At 43.9% G+C, this 21,883-nt stretch overlaps 2 protein-coding genes across 4 annotated transcripts in view; both read right to left on the bottom strand.

Moving 5' to 3' along the window:
- Positions 1 to 2,185: 2,185 nt before the first annotated feature.
- On the bottom strand, positions 2,186 to 12,650 carry LOC106804970 (monocarboxylate transporter 13-like). 3 transcript variants are annotated; one of them, XM_014806393.1, is made up of 8 exons: positions 12,504 to 12,650; positions 7,531 to 7,806; positions 6,165 to 6,308; positions 5,788 to 6,000; positions 5,214 to 5,338; positions 4,544 to 4,958; positions 3,652 to 3,781; positions 2,186 to 3,268 (listed from the first exon to the last, which is right to left on the bottom strand). In XM_014806393.1, exons 1-8 carry the CDS (start codon positions 12,505 to 12,507, stop codon positions 3,181 to 3,183), a joined length of 1,395 nt encoding a protein of 464 aa, XP_014661879.1. In that variant the 5' UTR covers positions 12,508 to 12,650; the 3' UTR covers positions 2,186 to 3,180. The 3 variants fall into 3 exon arrangements, with proteins under 3 accessions (XP_014661879.1, XP_014661880.1, XP_014661881.1); XM_014806394.1 differs by lacking the exon at positions 12,504 to 12,650 and adding an exon at positions 12,098 to 12,403; XM_014806395.1 differs by lacking the exon at positions 12,504 to 12,650 and adding an exon at positions 12,039 to 12,058.
- Positions 12,651 to 14,566: 1,916 nt separating this feature from the next.
- The window catches only part of LOC106804953 (LIM and senescent cell antigen-like-containing domain protein 1), a 12,195-nt gene continuing 4,878 nt past the window's right edge, over positions 14,567 to 21,883 (bottom strand). The window contains exons 5-10 of the mRNA XM_014806370.1: positions 21,401 to 21,455; positions 20,302 to 20,379; positions 19,655 to 19,808; positions 19,132 to 19,273; positions 18,164 to 18,239; positions 14,567 to 16,973 (exon numbers count right to left, since the gene is read on the bottom strand). Coding sequence (XP_014661856.1) covers positions 16,859 to 16,973; positions 18,164 to 18,239; positions 19,132 to 19,273; positions 19,655 to 19,808; positions 20,302 to 20,379; positions 21,401 to 21,455 — 620 coding nt within the window. The 3' untranslated portion in view covers positions 14,567 to 16,858. The remainder of the gene's footprint in view (positions 16,974 to 18,163; positions 18,240 to 19,131; positions 19,274 to 19,654; positions 19,809 to 20,301; positions 20,380 to 21,400; positions 21,456 to 21,883) is intronic.

The following is a 21,883-nucleotide window of genomic DNA, read 5'->3' as shown; positions in this document are numbered from 1 at the left end:
CTAGAAAGGGCAGTTGTTGCCAACTACATGTATCCCCCGTGTTCTCCCCAAGATGTGTAAGTATACGAAGTTTGATCGCGCTAGGTCAATTAGGGGCCAAGTTATAGAGCGGAAGGGAAATATGACGAAGGTCAAGGTCAAGGTCAAATAAAGGTTGCAGTCACCTAGTTTCGGTACGCGACACACCTTCTCCCCAAGATGTGTAAGTATACCAAGTTTGGTAGCGCTAGGTCAATTAGGGGCCGAGTTATAGAGCGGAAGGGAAATATGATCAGTCAAGGTAAAGGTCAAATAAAGGTCGTAGTGACCTGGTTTTGGTAGCGCTAGGTCAATTAGGAGCCGAGTTAGAGAGTGGAAAGGAAATATGATCAAGGTGAAAGTAAAGGTCAAATAAAGGATGCAGTGACCTGGCTTTGGTACGCTGCTCACCTTCTCCCCAAGATGTGTAAGTATACCAAGTTTGGTAGCGCTAGGTCAATTAGAGAGCAGAAGGGAAATATGATCAAGGTCAAGGTAAAGGTCAAATAAAGGTCGCAGTGACCTGGTTTTGGTACGCTGCACACCTTCTCCCCAAGATGTGTAAGTATACCAAGTTTGGTCACGCAAGGTCAATTAGGGGCCGAGTTAGAGAGCGGAAAGGAAATATGATCAAGGTCAAGGTAAAGGTCAAATAAAGGTCGCAGTGACCTGGTTTTGGTACTCTGCACACCTCCCCAAGATGGGTAAGTATACCAGGCCCGTAGCCAGGGGGGGTTCGGGGGGTTCGAATGAACCCCCCCCAGCCCCAAATTTTTTTGAAAATTTGCAAGAATTTCACCTCAGGTCGCTCCATTTTAGTGTATAATTGCAAAATCTCCATCGTGCGGGAGGGTGAACAGTGAACACCCCCCTCCACACCGCTCCCCCCACTCGGTCGCTTGGCTCCCTCGCCTGGTCGCTTCGTGCCGAGCAGGGGCGTGTACAGGGGGGGTCCAGGGAGTCCGGACCACCCCCTTGCTCGCGCAGAAAAGCATCTGAAAGGGTCTAATTTTAAAAATTTCCCCAGACCCCCCCTTCGCGTGCTCGCAACTTTGGGTTACGGTTAGACACACCCCTGGTATAAATCCTGTACATGCCCCTGCCGAGCAAATTGCCAACATTGAAAAACGAACCCCCCCAATATAAAGCTGGCTACGGGCCTGAGTATACCAAGTTTGGTCACGCTAGGTCAATTAGGGGTCGAGTTATAGAGCAGAAGGGAAATTCTCTGCGGCGGACCGAGCGGCGGCGGCGGCGGCGGCTGGGGAGACATGAAACCATAGTATCCCCGCCGACTTCGTCGCAGGGGATACAATTACATGCACGCATATGCACGCATATACACGCGGTTACACGCGTCGTGCGCGCTGCTACGCGCATCAAAACACAGTCATGAGAGCAGCTACACGCGTCTAAACACGGCTACCCGCGTCGGCACATGCATGCATCACGATGTTCCCCGTCCATCTTCGTTCCCACGATCATTCTGAAGCCCTCCCTAGCTAGCTCACACAGCTGCTTGCAGCAGCAGCCGACCGTACCGTGCCGCGTTCACAGTTTCCCTTCATCAGTTCATTATAACATCTCTTCCAGCATTCATTGGCGAATTACTCTGCATCAACTGGCCGATATTATCACAGAATAGAAATTGCAGCACATCATCACATTAACACGTATAGCTCTTAACACAGCAAGTTTTGAACTGTTTCTCTTAGGCAATGTCAACGGTCAATGCCAACAGTCAATATCAATAGTCAATGTCAAAAGTCAATGGTCTGCCATCACGGGTGCATTGTGACGAACGGTCCACGTGGTCTTGCTTTGAGACGGCATGAACCAGTTATTTCTGGTTTACGGCAGAAAAAATCTACTTGCTCCAATGACAAATTGAAAGCGTCTCTGCTCACCCAAGGATTGAACTTAATCCTCTCCAATCTGCAATTTTCTCAATACGATATGAACCGTGACTGAATTATGCACTGCACTGCATCCTGTACAAAGTTAGCAGGGTTAGTTAGGACATAGGTTGCCTTGTTGATCCTTACTAATTCCTTATGCACAAGTATCGAGAAAAAAGCGTTTATGGATATGCACTTATGATCACAAGCACTCAAATACAATAGGGTACATTACTTACTTAAATACAATACCCACACGTACACATATAACGGTAGAGGAATTTACTCGACATATAATATAATCACATTTAATAATTCCTTCTTAGAGAAATTTGCATACAAGGCACGCCTTAACTTACGTTAGAAAACAACTCCTAAGAATCAGTAAACTTACACACGTCAACTCTGGCAGTATAACCTCAGCTAAGTATTTGTGCGCTGTGTGTGGTTGTGCCACGGATGTGATGAGGTCCACGCATAAGACTGGGGGGAGGGGGGTGCGCACACCAATCACAGGCGAAAGTTGTTACCAACCACCGTCACGGCAACTCGCACTGACGCATGCACCCGATAACGGCCTGCATAATGCGAGCAGTGCAAGCAGCGTGGCATCAACCCTGAGCTTAGTCGTGGTCTCCGCACTGCCTAATCTAGTCTCAATCCGCTCACTTATAATACCTTGCCGGACTCAGCCCGACCCACGCCGCAGTGAACATGTCCGGCAACGTTAAAAACAATTCTAAAAACCGACTCAAAAAATTATTGTCTGAGCAACCTACAGTAGAGTGACTGTTCAACATCCAACTAGGATCATAAAAAAACTCATCCGTCTTCAATACACACGCACGCACGCATGCACGCACGCACGCGCGCGCGCACACACACACACACACACACAATTAATTTTAAAACGCTCCCAACGAGAAATGTTGTAGAGCGTTTGTACAAGACTAAACCTCGAGTCAGCGGCAAGCTTTCGAGAGGGAAGATTGAGCCTCATAGTCGGAACTCTAAGTTCTCACGGCTGTGCCTGTGCAAGCTCGATGTCTTTGACTAAATGCACAGCAGAGTAAGCATTATTTCATCCTCACGTCGTCTGAATCTCGTGCGAGCACGCAGAGTTCTCATCTCCTTGCTGCAGCGCTGATGATCTGCCGCATCGTAACGCACATAGCACGACCTTGACGCCACTTGTAGATGTCCGTCGCAGACACGCTCTCTCGTGTTTGCGCGTTTGTGCGACAGGGCGATGTGGCGCGACTCATCACAGACCGACACACATGATCTCCTTCTCCACGTCTTGCTGGAGTTCCACCTCGCTGGCGAGCGCGACTCGCTTCTCCGCGGGCGTTCTACAGCATGACACCAGAAAATATGTGTAAAAATATAACAGACATATACACACACGTGCACGTAAGCAAGCTCGCACGCACGCACACACACACAGACACACAAATATTGATGTCGGCAAAATATGCAAGTCAGCGAAGATACATAAGTATACTGTACATGATTCACCAAATTGCGAATAATATTTTCATGTGCCATTTGCATCACATTGAATGTTGGGCCATGTTGCACTGTAACTTGCAGTGTAAATTTCACTTCTCAATCAAGCAAGCAAGCAAACAAGCAAACAAACATTCTTTCTCCCACTGCTTGACAGTAAAGACATCAAAGATCGATGAAAAAAATGGATCGCTCAGCGGACGCGTTCATCGACTGTGTCACGTACTTGAGGTCGGGTGAGTACATCATCTTGCGCAGGCCAGGCGTGGCCATCAGCAGCAGACTGCTGACTATCACTGTAAACCCGCCCGTGTAGAAGGTCCAGCTGAATGTACCGAGGCAATCCACGAGTAAACCTACACACAATAACAGCAGCAAATATAGTCATATTCACCTGCAATGCACGAACAAACCTACACACAACAACAGCAAATATAGTCATATTCACCTGCCACGCACGAACAAACCTACACACAACAACAGCAAATATAGTCATATTCACCTGCCACGCACCAACAGACCTACACACAACAACAACAAATATAGTCGTATTCACTTGCCACGGACCAACAAACCTACACACAACAACAGCAACAACAGTAGTATCCTCCTAGTAGTACTCCTCACAAACCCCCCAATTAAAAGAGTAACACGCACCACCTACAACAGCCCATAACAACAACCCTGCTCCATGGAACAGCATGCACAAGCCTCACCCCTCACAAACCCCTAATTAAAAGAGCAACACGCACCACCTACAACAGCCCTGCTCCATGGAACAGCATGCCCAAGCCTCACCCCTCACAAACAACTGGTAAAGAGAGTAACACACACTGCCTACAACAGCCCTTATCAAGAACCCTACACCCTGGAACAGCATGCGCCCGACTCACCCCTCACAAACCCCCGATCGCGAGAGAAACACACACCGCCTAAGACATCACCAACAAGAACCCTGCTCCCTGGAACAGCATGCACAAGTCTCATCCCCCACAAACCCCTGATCAAAAGGGAAACACACACTGCCTACAACAGCCCTGATCAAGAACCCTACACCCTGGAACAGCATGCACCAGCCTCACCCCTCCCAAACCCCCGATCACGAGAGCAACACGCACCTCCGACGGGCGCGCCAATGAGGAACCCTGCTCCCTGGAACAGCATGCACCAGCCCATCATGTGCAGCAGGTTGTCGACGCCGAACAGTTCGACGGACATCGTCGCGATGTTGCTCAGCTGAGCGCCGAAGAACACGCCGTGTCCGCACAGTATGATCACGTAGTGGATGTGCTGGAGGTTGTAGATGCCGATGACGGCCGCGAACACGCCCGACGCCAGCGTCGCGAGGTTGAACACGCCGAGCGCGCGCAGCAGCCCCGTCTGCACGAGCAGGCCCGCCAGGGGACGCCCGAGGCAGTTGCTGATGCCCCAGACGCTGAGGATGTTTGCGGCCTGCGCACGCGACATGCCCTCGGAGACGATGTACTCGGGCAGCAGGACGAGCACGATGCTGACGCCAAAGTTCCACAGCAGCTGATTAACACAGAGCAATAATTATACACAGCCTTCATTATAAAATGATGAGACCATATATATATTTTATTATTGTAACCATGACAAAAATAAATAAATAAATAAATAAATAAATAAATAAATAAATATATATATATCTAATACATATTTATTAATGTTAAATAATAAATGTTTTAATATGACCACATGTGAATTTGAGCCCGCATGCCACGCCACGGCATGCCACGCCATGACACACCCCACCATGTGCTTCACCTGGTTCACGCCGAACAGAATGAACACCCAGTTGCGGAACATGTTCAGGTCACAGTTTGCCTTCAGCAGGTACCAGGTTGATGGGGGCTTCCGCGTGATCCACCGCACAGGCTTCATGAGCGCACCTACAGAGGAAGACATATTAAAACAAGAGAGCATGCTCATGGAGATGTAGATACATTGTAACAAGAATAAGCCAATGGATGCAGACACATTGTACATAATAGAGAGCATTCCAATGAGTGTGTAAACACATTGTAACAAGAGTGCATTTCCATGGATGTGTAGCCTACATATATTGTAACAAGAGAGCATGCCTATGGATGTAAACACATTGTAATAAAAGAGCAAGCCTGCACAGGTTAAAATTTCAGCATTATTATGTGTTAAGTGTAGGTTTACTTCGGCTTTATTGCAAATGGTATCATTCACTAAAACGGGAAATATCTAAAAACACTAACTACTAACAAATAAAAGGTACAAAATGGCGAATTTTTGACATTGCCAGCATGTGCGATATGGGTGTCGCGAGAGACATGTCATGAACACGAGAACTGCCAAGACACATACGCACCGAAAGCACACAGGTTGAGAGATATGCCACCCAGTATGAGCATGGTGCCTCTCCAGCTGTAGGCATCCACTAGATGCTGAATGAGCGGGGGAATCGTCAGCGAGCCGATGCCCGCTCCCAGCGTTGACACGGAGAACGCCAGGGGGCGCCACTTGTTAAAGTAGGCAGCTAATATAGCATAGCCGGGCGTGATGGCTAGACCGTAGCCGGTGCCTGTGTTTAAAAATGGATGATGTCAGATTGAAATGTCATATCGGCAGCGATAATTTTTACAGGCACGGTTATTATTTGTGTTACATATTCTTTGCCTTTTTCTATGATTTTGTGTCTTACCACCAAGAGATATCGCGCGATGAGATATATAATCTGAAATATACCTGTGATAATTCCGTAGGTTAACATGAGGTGGTATATATTGGTAGCAAATGAGCTAGCGACTAATCCCAGAGCAGAAATCACTCCGCCTATGATCACAGTCTTACGTGTTGACAGCACAGTGGCAGCAACTGACGCCACGGGGCCTGCAATGATAGCATGTGGCTAGTAACCATGCAGCAGATCTGACAGAACAGCAAAGGTTTTGCTGATATTTACATGTAATATAATACTGTTAACAGCCATAAATGGAAGCCTCATTGCCACAAGAGGCAGGTTAAGACAGCGTTCTGACTTATAACTAAACTATACTTAAATTAAGACATGTAACGATAAGAGAATATATATAACAATTGCATTGAGGAACACCATTAATATCAAGAGCTAATAATACCTACAGTGTACAACCGAAAAACGGGAAAATAGTTCTATTTCACGACAACATTATTCTACTTTGCCTGTATGTCTAGAATAATTTAATGGTATTGCATTAAGCAGAATTCTTTGCTTTCTAAGACAAGACCAACCGCTTGTCCATACGATACACCTAGGTTGAGATATTGGCTCCTAAACCTCCCCTCCCACATGCCTCACGCCGCCTCGCATCCACTTTATTCAGCTACCTTCACGCCCCTAAGCATTTTGGCTATCGGTTTCGGTCACCGCTTGGAGCACTGATAATTGATGTCACATGCACAAATTTGGTACTCTTACTACACCATATAGTAACTGAGCTGCGTTGTAAAGACTTAATTTAGAAAACATTGCCGGCTCCATCATGACGGGCATTAGCTGTGCTAGAAAAGATAATGGGAAATAAGGGCATAGGCGATGCCCCCGAAAGTCACCTATGATAACCGAAACGGCGTTCATTCATAAAGTCATCAGGGAAATAACCGAACATTCACGAAGCAACGCTTAAGGGCGTGAAGGTAGCTGAATAAAGTGAATGCAAGGCGGCGTGAGGCATGTGGGAGGGGAGGTTCAGGAGCCAATATCTCAGCCTAGGAGTATCGCATTGACAAGCGGTTGGTCTTGTTTTAGAGAGCAAAGAATTCTGCTTAATGCAATACCATGAAATTATTATAGACTCGCAGGCAAAGTAGAATAATGTTGTCGTGAAATAGCACTATTTTCCCGTTTTTCCGTTGTACACTCTAGGTATTATTAGCTCTTGTTAATATTTATATGGCCCGATCGATATTTCACAAATAAATTGGGGATAACAAACTTAGACATAAAGTCATATAAGAAATCTTAAAATTACTCTCAACAGTATCAATGGAATCAGATCTAAATTACCTACTTCTAGGATACATACATATATACTACAATTGTACATATACCCACAACTACTTCTAGGTTTACCTATGCCTAGCAGTATCCCGACGCTGATCGAGCCGACCCAGGCCGTCGTCGACTTGTACGTGTGCAGGTTCTCGAGCAGCACGACGTAGAAGATGCCGTAGGAGAGCGAGATTCCCCAGACGAGGAACTGCGTGAAGAAGGAAGCCATGAGCACGAGCCACGCCCAGCCGCGGTCCATGCCGTCGTCGTACATGTCCGTTGCCATGCCGAGCGCTCGCTGCTTCTCCCGTTCCTTGACGCTCGTTGCCTCGTCACGGACGTGATGCCAGGCCTCGCCTGCAAGAGAAGAAATGTAGTCACGTGAGCATGGCGGACGCCGAGTGTGAGCTGCTCGCCACGCACGCACGCACGCACACGCACGCACACGCACGCATCGTATTAGTGCATCCACGTGTCATTGTTTGTGTGTGCTAGAGTCATCTCTATTCGCGGCATGCCAGTGTCCGCACGTTGTCTCTATTTCGGTAGTTCTGCCTGGAAATGCTCGTTTCCATCACAGACTCGACGGCGTATTCCCCTAAAAGTGTCGAACATTGAAATACAGATAAACCTTTGTAGAACAGACACTTACCTATAACGGACATTCAGTATATCCATTGAGTGGTAGTTATGCAGTTAAACCATCTCTATAGAACAGACCCCTGTCTATTTATGACACTTTTGGAGGGTTTCCGTGAGTGACATAGCCTACCATGAAACCACCTCTAAAGAATGGCAATCTGTCTATAAAAGATGCTTGGTGTTTCCCGTGAGTGGCAGTCATACAGGGAAACCACCTCTATAGAACAGGCACTCGTCTTAGGAGGACATTCCCCGTTTCCCTTGTGGGCGGGCCACTTATGAGCAGATACGACAATATATAGTTAAATCGACTGTCCACTACTCATCAAATATGATACTCATGCACTGTACGTCTTTAGTCATCCAAGTATTTTCTTCTCGTTTGAGCCGTCTCTATTTGCTTTGTGTCTAGTTGCTACCCGGATCAATATATACGTACAGTTTTGGAGAGGATGGCTGGCACGGCACCACATGAGAAGTCACCCTGACTACGCCTGGCTGGTATAGCTTTGCTAAGGGTGTGAACAACATAGCTTTCTGCTGCAGACGTACAGCCGCAAGGATAAAGCTGCTTTGCCGGTATGGGTAGATAGACTAGTATCTCATAATCTCATTGGAGCCCGGTTATGGTTTATGGTATACAAAAATGAGCATCAATATAACTGAACTTACGTCACGCCCCACAAAATAGCCATAAATGTAAAAGAGTCCGTGCAGCAAGCCCAGTCAGCAGCTCTTTAAAAATCCCTTTCTGAAAGAACTGGTTTTCATTTCATTTTAGTTTAACAGTTTCTAATCCTGGCTCGGTATATATTTATGCTTGGGGTGGGGTCCTACTCCTATGTTCTGCTCTGGAAAGAATTGCATCGTAACTCTGCAAGATGTGCAATACTAGAGTCTAGACAGATTACCCTGTGCAGTATTTATGGTGCTCAGACAGGTTACTCTGCAAGCTGTGGAATTTATAGCGTTCATATTGTGAGACCAATCTGTGTCATGTGAGATTTGATAGTATCGAGCAAGATTTTCGCCAATTTTTGTCAATTTTGTGTGTGCGTGTTCAGGTGTAGTGTATACAAGTTCTGTTTGCTAAGTTCTTTTGTCAAGTGCAGCTTGGTTATAGCCTTGTTTCGTTTTAATTATTATTCTTATTATCCAGCCAAATTCCACAAGGACCTCATATGTAAGGTAAAATGCCAATTAATGTCTAAATCGCTCTAATGTCGCTAAAAGCTATACTAATTTAGCAAACAAACGTATATCGAATATGCACATTTATACGTTTGTTTGCTAAATGATTAACCTCCCCCTCCACCCTCCTTCCTCTTCCAGACCTAAAGTCACACTACTCCCTGCCCTCCTTAATTATTACTAACCCCTCTCCATCTCCTCTCTTGCCTCCCTATCTATCCAATCCCCTTCTCATGTCCGCACGCCAACAAGATCTCTAACCCCAATGTGTAACCGCCCTGTCCTGTCACATTGTATTCCCATAAACCACTATGATCTGATCACCATCATGCCTGTTTATGATGGTGATGGTTATGTACCGGCTGACTGACGTAATACGTCACAGCTTCCTGCCTTCCCCAGCTGCTTGCACAAACCAAAATCGTGCCTAGCCATGCAGTGCAGACACACAAAGGCCTATTGAACCAGAGCAAAACTCTGGTGATGGAGCATTTCTAATAAATGTACTGTACCTGGTGGTTCCAAGCAAAATACAAACGCACCAGCGTTCAAAATAAGTCTGCAAACCCGGCCAGCAACCTTATAACATATAATAAATCAACAAATCCCTATAGTGATATCTATAAAAACGAGACAGTTCTGCTCAAAAGCTACCAGTCTAGGAGTGGGGTGGGCTGCTGTTTCCAATACTGAACTTACGACCGTGGCAGTGAGTCAGCAAGATTTTATCTGTCACTGACTCACTGTTACTGTTAGACCTTTATTAATTTGCATTCTCAGAATTTTTTACTTGAAATTTTATTCATTGGGAAATCGGTGGATATGGTTGCATAAAAGTGGACTCTGTATGTATAAACACGTTAATTACTGCTTTATAACATGATCGCTGTTACCCTTAAATACACAACCCCTGATGACTCAGTTTTGTGGGAGGGCACAACCATGGGTTAATATTGCTTGGATGAAGCCCTATGGATACAATTGCACTGTTTACACTATATATACACTAATAATGGTATATATAGTAACTTATCATCAAGCATACGCCATATATTCGGACTGTACACCTACATATGGTACACATCAGTAATGTGGTTGAAAGATATGGCATTAAATTTTTTTTCGTCAGTGAATAAGTGCATGGGCATTAGTTCTATATTCTACAAGCTGCTTCCGCCTGTTTAAGGTGAACGAAAAATAGACACGGAAAGCCTATGATTTACTGCCACAAATGCGGAAATTAATCCAGGTACTTCCAACTGGATATATCCTGCAGTGAAATGCTAGCTGCCTCTGCTAAGAGGGGATCGCAGTTTATAATCAATACTTCACTTCAACTATTCACCTTAGAGCTAGTTCACATAGTTGTAAATTAAATGGTCCAAGGAGAATTTAGGCAAAAACGGTTCCTAGACATTTGCTGATTAAAACAGCTATACAGGCTGTCTAGCATTATAAGTGCAAGGTGCGCCAAGGCATGGTCTTGGTAATCAATATTGACATAACCAGCTCCTGACATAACCGATCAGCTGATGCTAACCACCCTTTAGAGAGAGATTAGGGGGATTTAGCCCCCCTCTTCCATCTTCCAGCTGGCGGTCACCTTGTATGTCAGCTGAATAATCAGCTGAAGCAAATCAGGTAGCTATAGCTCACAACTACGGCAGTGCAACATGGACATCATCTCTATCCTTGAACCCTAACATGTACTATAATAACAAATAGCCGTTAAATCTTTCACTAAATTGGCTGGAAACATGATTTTCACTAACTCTGGTGTTTCTCTGATACCAAGGAAGATGTGATGGCTGGGGGTGGGCAATCATACGCAACCTCACCAGACTGCTATGACAGATCATGCAGTAGCAGGTATAATAACTGATATGTTAATTATAACGAAGTGACTATATGCCTGGCAGCCGGGCACGGTCTTCGATTTCCTAAATGCCCGGCAGTTTTTAATTTTCGGTGATTTCTCAAGTAAACAGTGTACTACGTGATCCAAAGTATTCTACATTTGTTTAGAAATGTCAAGCGATTTTCGTTAGAGCTGTATATTCGAACTAGCCCAATTCTCCTAGATACAATAATGTAACCCAAACCCAAGAGGACCCCAAGGGGGGGTCCTATCCTCTTGGGTTTGGGTTACATTATTGTATCTAAACTCTCCTAGCTTCGGATCACTGAGCGAACGAACTTGCAATCGACACTTAGAAAATATCTGACGGCTGCCCGGCACGGTCTTCGATTTCTAAATGCCCGGCAGTTGTTAATTTTCGGTGATTTCTCAAGTAAACAGGAGGTTAGGGTTAGGGTTAGGGTGCCGGCTGCCGGGCATGCATATAGCCACAGCGTAATTATAACTCTACTCTAGATCGTGATTGGCGCATTTTTACGACCAACTGGTCGAATTAAGTGGTGATAAGAATATTAAGTGAAGGCTAGAGCTACACTGGTCAAAAATATACAAGTAGTTTCGCCCTATAAATTATAATACAACCTCACGGCGTGAACGTTGTGAACGCAAACAGTCTTTACATCGGGTACCACGAACTTGAGTTGTGAATTATTAATATTACTATTATTAGGATAACCATAGGAATAACCGATAAGGAACCCCTGTTGGCATGGTTACGAATTCACAGCTAGCGTTGTGAAGTTTGGATTATGTAAAACGAAACTACGACATAACCCAATTTACAATTTATATAATCATATTTACTATAAATTTAATGAATATGTACTATCGTACTTACACACGAGTCACGACTAAGCGTCATGCATCTCAGACCATGATACGGCATACTTTACTTACTCAATTAGTCACTACGACACACAACAGAGCGTGCGGCTTGGTATGGCCATCTATGGTATGCCAGTATGGCCTACGTGGTGTTTTCCGCCGGTGTGTTTACGTTTTGTCGCGTCTACTTTCGCCCGCAGATAGAGAATACGTTTCAATCAGAACAAAGCTCGAAAGCAGCCGCATTCCTGCTGGAGCAGCCGACTCCATAGCTCTAGTAACTATACTATAGCCCGCGTACGGTTGCCGCACGCCTGCGGCACCCGTACGCGGGCTATAGTTACAACAGCTACCGACTACACAGCCCAGTCAGCTGACTGCTGCGGTACCGGTTCAATCCAGTATGACCCAAGGACAGCTTAGAGAGCTTGTTTGCATCGCCGTATGAATGGCTCTCGCGCATCCGCGGGACACTTACCCATTTATAACCAGTTTTACCCGTTAATAACGCACGGGAAAATTGTCTTCCGCTGCAACCATAGATGCTGCAACGAATTCGAACGCACGCACAACAACACCGTCAGTCCGCCGCACAGCGTCACCGACTCGCTCCGCGTCAACTAACGGTCATCATGGCGCCTAACGCGCATGTATACAAATTCAAGGTCCAGATTCTTTGTACGAAATATACGGACTATAGGCCAATTATTTCTTCACGTGATAAAGTAAAATAAAATAAAAACATACTACGTTAGTACGTAGATTAATGATGCCACGTACAAGTATTTTCGTTATCCTGATATACTAAAAATATTAGTATTTGAGCTTTCCAACTTTCCAGCTTCCACTCAGCCTTCCAGCTCAGTGTCCAGTTGCCTAGCAACTAGGAACTATCGATTCGCGGCACTGTTGCTGCTTCGGTTGCTCAGCACCGTCCGTAGCTCAGCACAAAGACCCGAGAAAATAGCAAAAGCGTACAAATGCAGGCCCAACAAGAAGGGTAGTGTACGTGCATTGCTTTCTGCACGGAGCGCGGTCCCAAATGGACTTTACTCAAAACAAACTATTTTAAATCATTAAATCAATAATAATGGAAATGGATCAATCAATAAACCATATATAATATATATATATAATAGGCTACGGCCTCCATCCTAAATATAGAACGCCCCCGGCTATAGTAGGGGCCTACATGCGTGCATGCGTGTGATATGTAATTATATTTATAAGGCCACAGCCGTAGATTTATACAAAAACCCCGATAGATGGCTTACTTACGCTGAGAGGGTCTATGGTCTATATGTCCACCGGGGCTGCCGGAACGCACCCTGGGTACGGTACGGTATACCGGAACGTACCCTGGTAACTATCTGATATGGTTAGGGTTAGGGAGTAGGCGTAGGCGTAGGTGACATATATGTACCTGAGGTAACTATCTGATATGGTTAGGGTTAGGGAGTAGGCGTAGGCGACTCCCTAGACTCGTTATTGGAGTAGGCGAGGTACGGTCCGCCATATTATTAGACAGTACCAGGGTACGTTCCCAACTTCCGGCAGTACCCAGGGAGACATAGACCATGGCAACCTTACTTACATATCTCATTTTATATTTTGCATGTATTTATCTATTTACATATGTGTATCTATTGCTACGTACGCGAATATGCACTCAATTAACAAATATCTGAAGGGACGGTAGGTAGGGGGCGGCCGGGTATGGTTGGCCATCGTACTCAGAAATAATTATTTTTACCGCGGTAAAATTATAGCCTTTTAACCCAATCAATCAATCAATGGCAATGAGAGGGTTGACGGAAGACCGAACAGAAGAAACTCATCTGTAAGGAAGGACACGGAATGATCTGGGAGGGTGATGACTGCGATGAATAGACAGCAGGAAGAGGAAGAGGCAGGGAAGACGCGTCTATAATAGCGAGATGAAAGAAACTAAGGAAGCAGTGAGATTCAGATCACGGCAGAAGGAAGGGATTAACAAATAGACGAGCCGAGAGAAGGGAGAGCGAGAAGAGGGAGGGGAGGGGATGGAAATCATCAAAACTGTGCCAGCCCCTACTGACTAAGCCATCGCACAGCTAAGATTTATTTTCAGTAATACCACGAATCATAAACTGTTTACACATTCAATTCAAATGACTTACAGTAGTCCGAAAATCCGGACTGCTCGTGGATTGCATCGGTCCGAATTTTCGGATTTTCCTGATACTCGGGAATTACTAGTAAAATTCAAATTTAAGGAGGAATAAAGAAGAGATGAACAGGTAAAACTAAGAGATGAAACTACGAGATGAATAGGTAATTTGAACATCGTATGCTTGAAAATAACCAGGAACCCTAATAAATAAGGAAAAATATAAAGCAGATTATATGTGACACAAAATGCAACGCTGTAAGTGGAATTTGGAAAATGCCTCCCACATCTAACCATTGAACCTACACAGTGGTGATCAGGTGATGATAACCATGACAATGTTAGTTTTGGTGAATAACACGTACCAAGTATATATACTACAATTGAACTTATTTTGCACTTTTCAATGCCACCAGATAGGCACGTTTATTTTATCCAGTATTCGCATAGTAAGGTCAAACAGGAAAGGTCATGCACAGAAGACTGCGCCTTTTTAAATCGCATTTCGCACACAAGTGTGCGACAAACCTATGGGAACTGCGCAGACATTGCCACGGCAGGCCTGGGAACAGCTCAGATAGTTTTAGTTTTAGTTGCTGGAATGTTACCGCTATTCCGATGACATAAAACATTCTCACGATAATGTACCTACATAGGCCTATATATATGTGTGTATACATATAGCATATAATAACATGCCGGCGTCACACACAACGCTAGTTCATCACAGATCGCTGATCGTGTAAAACCAATATACACGTTTTAATGGTTTACACGCGATTGTCTTAGCTACACCCTTCCTTGCATACACAAACAAATCAATTGCCCAATATTGGCAAGTAAAATCAGGTCTCCGCTATGACAATACGGTTAAATATGGCATGGGTGCATGTCACAAATGGCGAATTGCTATACACTCTGCACATCCTATGAAGCCATGGCTCTATGGTTAAACAAACTACTAACAAGGCTGTTGACGACCAGTTATAAATAAAATAAATATCTAATGTACATAAATCTCTTTCCATTTATACATATATATATAGATATCCTAATATGGACAAAGATCCTCGCATTCAGGAATGTAATTATTACTAGCATAAGAATAGCAATAGAGAGCCGTGTGTATATATTAGTACATATGGTAGACTGCTGTGTAAATATCATATTTACCAAGAGCAGGATTTTATACTAGGAATGATACCGACACAACAAGCAAGCCCGTGCTGAACATGTTTCGCATTCTACTTTGGCACTGGAACAAAATAGACTCGACAAGCAATGCAGTCAGATCGGGTAGGCAATACAAAGACATATTGGCACAGTACATGTAGGCAATACTTCAATATTGCCTACCCAATTGCAATATATACCTGTGGTTTAACACATTATCAAATGTATCTTAGTGGCGCAGACAGTATGGTCCACAATACTTTTAACTTAGCTCAAACCTACCCTTAGCTTTACTTAGCCTTGAAAATAAGTACTTCTCTATAATTAGTCCTCAATTGTTTATACTCTGCCTTGGAACAAACTTGATATTAGTGTTAGGAACACAGGAGCAACTGATATTGAATCAGTATGACAGAACCATTGCACCCCCTACGACCTTTAGATCTCTACTTGAACTTCAAACTTCTTCAAGTACAAGATCAAGTTATGCACAGCAAGTATCATAGATCCTAATCATCTGCACTACTCTATAAGCATTCAAGCTATAGGAATACGGTACCTTATATCTTAACATTTAGCTACAGATATGCACTTTCGACGCTTAGCAATAGCCTAGTAGCACTTAATCTGAAATCTCCTTCACGTCTGACCATTCTTTCTGCTATAATCCTATAATAGACACGCATATACTAATACACGAATACACACACGAATACGCATACACGAATATAAGTTGTTGTTTCATTCCACGTAAGCACCCACATAATTACCCACAACCATTTACGATTCTGTGTGATAGACAACTGCTGGTATCGTCCTTCTATTATACGATCACCTACCTAAGCGCCTTACCGCATTACACGTTGCATCTTTTATGCACATGAATTTTTCCATCGTTTACAACCTGTAACAGCGTAAAATTGCCTGCACTTTGGGGCAACGCTAACAGACCCACATTGAATACACGACAAATGAATAAATGCAGGTGACGAAAGACGAACACACAGAGCGAGAACAATTCGCGACTCTACCATCTGTAAGGCACCTCTACAGGGTTCTAATCGAATATCGTAGCAATTCACGCTTCTTTTCTAACATATTTGAGCAGTAAACTCATCAGGCACATGCGACCTTGCCACGCCACGCAGCTACCGCGCGCGACCTTGTTTAGCCCCGTAACTACCACGCGTGACCACTGTCACCGCATGCGACCGCTGTCATGCCACGGGTCACGCTACGCACAAGTTCGGTCCTTACCGTCGTCGTTCATCACGTATCTAGGCCACTCACACAAGTATCCGTCACGACTGGCAATACGAACGTGCGATTCTGCGAGCGGGGGCGGGGACGTCGAGTCGTGCCGCGTCGGTGCGCGCGCATCGTGTAGATGTGACGCGGGCGAAGCAAGGGTAGATCTCGCCCCCCGGGTGACGGCGGCGGCGGCGCGTTGTTCGCACTCACATCGATCTGCGGCTGACTCGCGGCACAACGCACGAGCGCGCACGTGCTGGCTATTTGTACGGCGACTGCTTGAGTGACCTCATTAGTCGTCTCTTCAGCTCACCGGGAAACCTCTCGTAGCACTTCTTACAGACGGGTTTCAGGTCGAATTCGTAAAACTTGGTCCTATAAGAGCGCAGGGAGAACAAGAGAGAGAGAGAGAAAGAGCTGTGAGTAGACCTCCCAACGAATAAACGTCGAAACGAGTAGAAGCTCCGCGAGCGCTTCGTCAAAAAGACCGTAAATAGTCGATGATGCTCACAAGTCTAAAATGTCGTGACTTCTGCACAACACTTCACTTCGAAAGTCATGACATTTTATACTTGTGATGTCATAACTGGTTATGACGTTTCTGACAATGCCCCCCCCCCTCCTGCTCGTCATTTCTGTAGGGATAATGTTACGCGTGCATCCCGTAGCCAACCGCAGTTTTCGCGTTGAACTTTTCTGACAGTACTGATTACTTGTCACGCAATTATCGGCGTGCGAGTCGGGTCCCCTTACCAAAATCAGATTATCTCTTGTTGCTATGTAACTATGAAACTAAACTGGTCGTGACCGGTACAATGAATCAGAGTAAAGGTATGTTTACCCCTCAGTGCGAAACCCAATTGGTTTGAAATTTGAGCAGAAAATAGTGTAAAGGTCAATTGGAATGCTTTATTCAAACACGCTGTCTATGTAAACGGTGCACAGGGCACTGAAGTTTCGCGTACATATACTGGCAACCTATAACAAATATATGCAGAAGCTATGCAGATATTGACTAACATCATTTGAATGTATAGGTATGGCCACTTGTATCCCTGTGACACATCAGACAAATTCAGGCACGTTCAATTAAACTAAGCCAGAATGTAAGAACTTGGCACTCTTCATGAAAAAATGGATGCGCTGGCCTTATTGATAGAGATCTACGATTTATGTTATAGAGATTTGAATCTGCATGCTGGCTGTTATAACATGCAATTACAAAATGTCTATAACATTTACTGTATTTCTGTATCAATTTATATTGTGTTCTTTTAAGTTTAATGTTATAATCTATTTTAATTAAAATGTTTTTAAGAAAATTATAAAGATTACATTTATACATAAATATATACATAAATTTAAACAACATGGACCTAAAGCGATGAGACCTACCGATCAACTCATATTATCTCTGTTTTCTCATTATCTTATGTCTGCTTTACACACCACACAGATGCATGCATATGAGTAGACATGCGCACACACTGTCGCCTGCACTCCTACAAATGTTTGCGAAAAGTAAATGCACACAAAAGATAGAACGATAAAAAATTCAAAATTACCTTGGACCCATTTTCTGATCACATAGAGAACATGAAAAGTGTGGCACGCACCAGCTCTTGTTAAGTGCTTGGAACACTGCAAGAAAAGCAAAAATAAATTAATTAATACACGTATTGATTTTATCAATGCACTGCGAAACAAAACCTTGGTTAGGTTTAGCATAACACAGATGCTACGATCCAGTCTTGCAGCTACTTTTTTAAACTATAGAATGACATAATCTACTTGGATATCATCAAATCCTTAGTCTGCACGTCTATAATGCATACCGTAGTTGAGTGTTACATGTTTAACGTTCCATGATATAAGATTGCCTTTCTTAAACAAACATGTCGATAATTAGTAGTTGAGATGTAAACAAGGTCATGTCTTCCCATATTTACATTACTGCAACAGGGATGGATTGTCAATAGACTTGCATTCTCCTTAAAATAGGTAAGTAAAATAATAAAGTAGTAAGTAAAGGATTAAATAAGTAAGTAACAAAAATATGTCCCTCCCACCTATAGCAATAATCCAACGTACTTTATTTATTACATAACTAACTAAACTTTAAAAAGCAAACCAAATTTTTAATCCAAGAAGACATTTTTTTCTATTTATGCTAACGTGGGTATCCAAAATTGCAGGTTGAATTTATGAAACATAAATACATATGTGTCGCTGTTTACCATTTTGTGAACGCAAGTCTCCCAATATATTTGAACATACACATTCCCTATCTTATTTCTCTAAGCATAGAGGGTGTGCAATTACGGTCACCATAAATTACCCGTAATAAATTAGAGTTCATCGCAACATATTCTCTCAAATTTACTGTTTTTCCCACGTTATATACACTGTAATGCCTATTCGAACATATGTTAATGTAAAAAAATATATTATCATTAACATTATTATTATTATTAATATTATTACTAGTACTATTATTCATATTATTATTATTATTATTATAAATAAGACCTACCGTCTCCCGTGACAACTTGGTTGCAGACGAAGCAAACGTTTCCAAACAGCTTATGGTAGTGTAGTTCACAGTAGGCTTGTCCCTTCTTCTCAAAGTGCCTGCTGCCGAGGAACGGCTTCTCACACTTTGCGCAGACAAAGTGCTGAAAGCAACGAAACGGAATCACTCACACGAAGGTAAACTATTTATAAGCAAAATACTTATGTGGTGGTAGAAGACGATTGTCGCGAGTCGAGATATGGGTCTGGCACTTCTCAAACAGTATTGCATGTAACATATTAATTATTTTTTTCATTTTAAATCTTACTTTTCATAAACATGAAATATTCTTTCGATAGATCAGGGTTGTCACGAATGGTATCCGATAACAGGACTATGCTGTTCAATGAAAATTGTATCACTAATAATATTGCAAGTGATAACTAGTTATTTATATCAATGACACGATAATCGCCACACGATGGCGCCACGTGCCTGCTTAGCATTCCTTGGATGATGGGAGTCTTGACTGTGCTTAGCTTACCTCTACATGCCACTGCTTGCCCATCGCGTTGACAATACGAGCGTCCTCTATCGGCCGTCGGCACGCGCCGCATATCGGAATTCCCATCTTGTCATGACATCGCAAGCAGTACAGTTCCCCATCTTTCTCTCTGGCATTTAAATTCAACTCCACACTGCAACAGTAGGAGCAACATAACAAGATAGGTTTGTAGGTAGGTTAGTAGGTAGGTATGTAGGTATGCAGGCAGGTGGGCAGGCTCGCACCCTAGTAAGTGTGTGTGGGGGGGGGGAGGAGGGGGTTGTAATGCATGATCATGATATTAATCCCAGATAGCATATCTTTACTCTACCAAATAATATAGCTACTCTACAAACGCTATTCCAAATTTAGAATATAATGGAGTGAGTGACAAATACTAATATTAACAATGTTACTGATTTGATATTTACTGATCTTGAATACTGATTACTCGTAGGATAACCAATAAACAATATCAAATAACAGAGCTAGTAAGTAGAACATAAAACTTTACGGACATTATCTGTACTAAGCAGATAGACGTCGGTTAGGATTACAAGAGATACTGGCTAAAATGCTGCATTCGACATTGATAACAATTATGCTAAACAAGGGAAATTCAGTCTAGTAAAGTTTCAGACACTTACCCACATGTTTTACAGTTGAAATGGTATGGATGATAAACTTCACTCTTATATTTAATGTGGCCCTCCTCACAGACCGTGCTGAAAAGGACGAGAGATGACGTCAGTTAGTTGTGCTAGCAATGGCGGTAGACTTGCTATGGAATATAATGGCACACACTCTATTAACCCGATGGTAGCTACCATCCCCTGCTCACATCATTCCTTATCTGATTATATTCAGTGAATATAGTATCGCATCAACAAGAATAATGTTGAGACACTAATAATTCACAATCTTTTCTGCCTCCCGAATTTAAATGTTACCATTACTGCAACGCTACGTCCAACACCTACCTAATCGAGATCCACAACTCCAATTCTAACCACAACCACCCAGTTTAGACATGATTGCAAATTGCCAAAAAACTACTAGCCATGGGCTAGCAGACATTCATTTAGGCTAACAGATCGCAAGTTCTGGTAGCCGGTTTGGCTAACATTAAATCTGAATCACATGGTGAATGCTGGGTGCAAATCAGCCTTATTTGCACGATAAACGTTTTGGCTAGTGGATGTATGGAGTGGCTAGTAGACGCTCACACCAGCTAATTAACTCTAGCCACCCTATTAAACTATAAAAACACAAGTTTCTAACACTACAACTACAAAGTCATCCCACACTAACAACTGATCTGTTATGTGACTCCCACTGGCACTTGCACTTCTGTTCCTCCAAAAGCATTTTATTGCATTTGCCCATGCATCTGTATCTGACCACAACTCTGGGGATCTAACCATATAACACACCATCATGCCCATCCACGAAACGAACCATCCTGCGCATTCAAGAACCTGTAACACTTGTGGCACATGAACTTCCTAGTGCTCACAGCCTTCCCCCTCCCTCACCCCACACCCCTACATTTACCACTCACCCCACATCCTACATCTACCCATCCTTTGACACTCACTGGCACTTGTGGCCCATGCACTTCCACATTCCCACCGCCTTCCCTCCCCATTGCCCCACACCCCTATATCTTCTACCCCTCACTCGCGCCCCTCCATCTACCACTAACCGACACCCCTACTCATCCTCTACCCATCCTCTGACACTCACTGGCACTTGTGGCACATGTATTTATCAGTGCCCACAGCCTTCCCTCCCCATTGCCCTACACCCCTATATCTACCCATCCTCTGACACTCACTGGCACTTGTGGCACATGTATTTATCAGTGCCCACAGCCTTCCCTCCCCATTGCCCTACACCCCTATATCTACCCATCCTCTGACACTCACTGGCACTTGTGGCACATGTATTTATCAGTGCCCACAGCCTTCCCTCCCCATTGCCCTACACCCCTATATCTACCCATCCTCTGACACTCACTGGCACTTGTGGCACATGTATTTATCAGTGCCCACAGCCTTCCCTCCCCATTGCCCTACACCCCTATATCTACCCATCCTCTGACACTCACTGGCACTTGTGGCACATGTATTTATCAGTGCCCACAGCCTTCCCTCCCCATTGCCCTACACCCCTATATCTACCCATCCTCTGACACTCACTGGCACTTGTGGCACATGTATTTCCCCG

The sequence above is a fragment of the Priapulus caudatus genome, unplaced genomic scaffold (assembly GCF_000485595.1).
Source record: "Priapulus caudatus unplaced genomic scaffold, Priapulus_caudatus-5.0.1 Scaffold94, whole genome shotgun sequence".
In the NCBI taxonomy this organism is placed as follows: Eukaryota; Metazoa; Priapulida; class Priapulimorpha; order Priapulimorphida; family Priapulidae; genus Priapulus; species Priapulus caudatus.
Note: the sequence above shows the minus strand (reverse complement) of the source record. Positions and strands in the feature narration are given on the sequence as shown.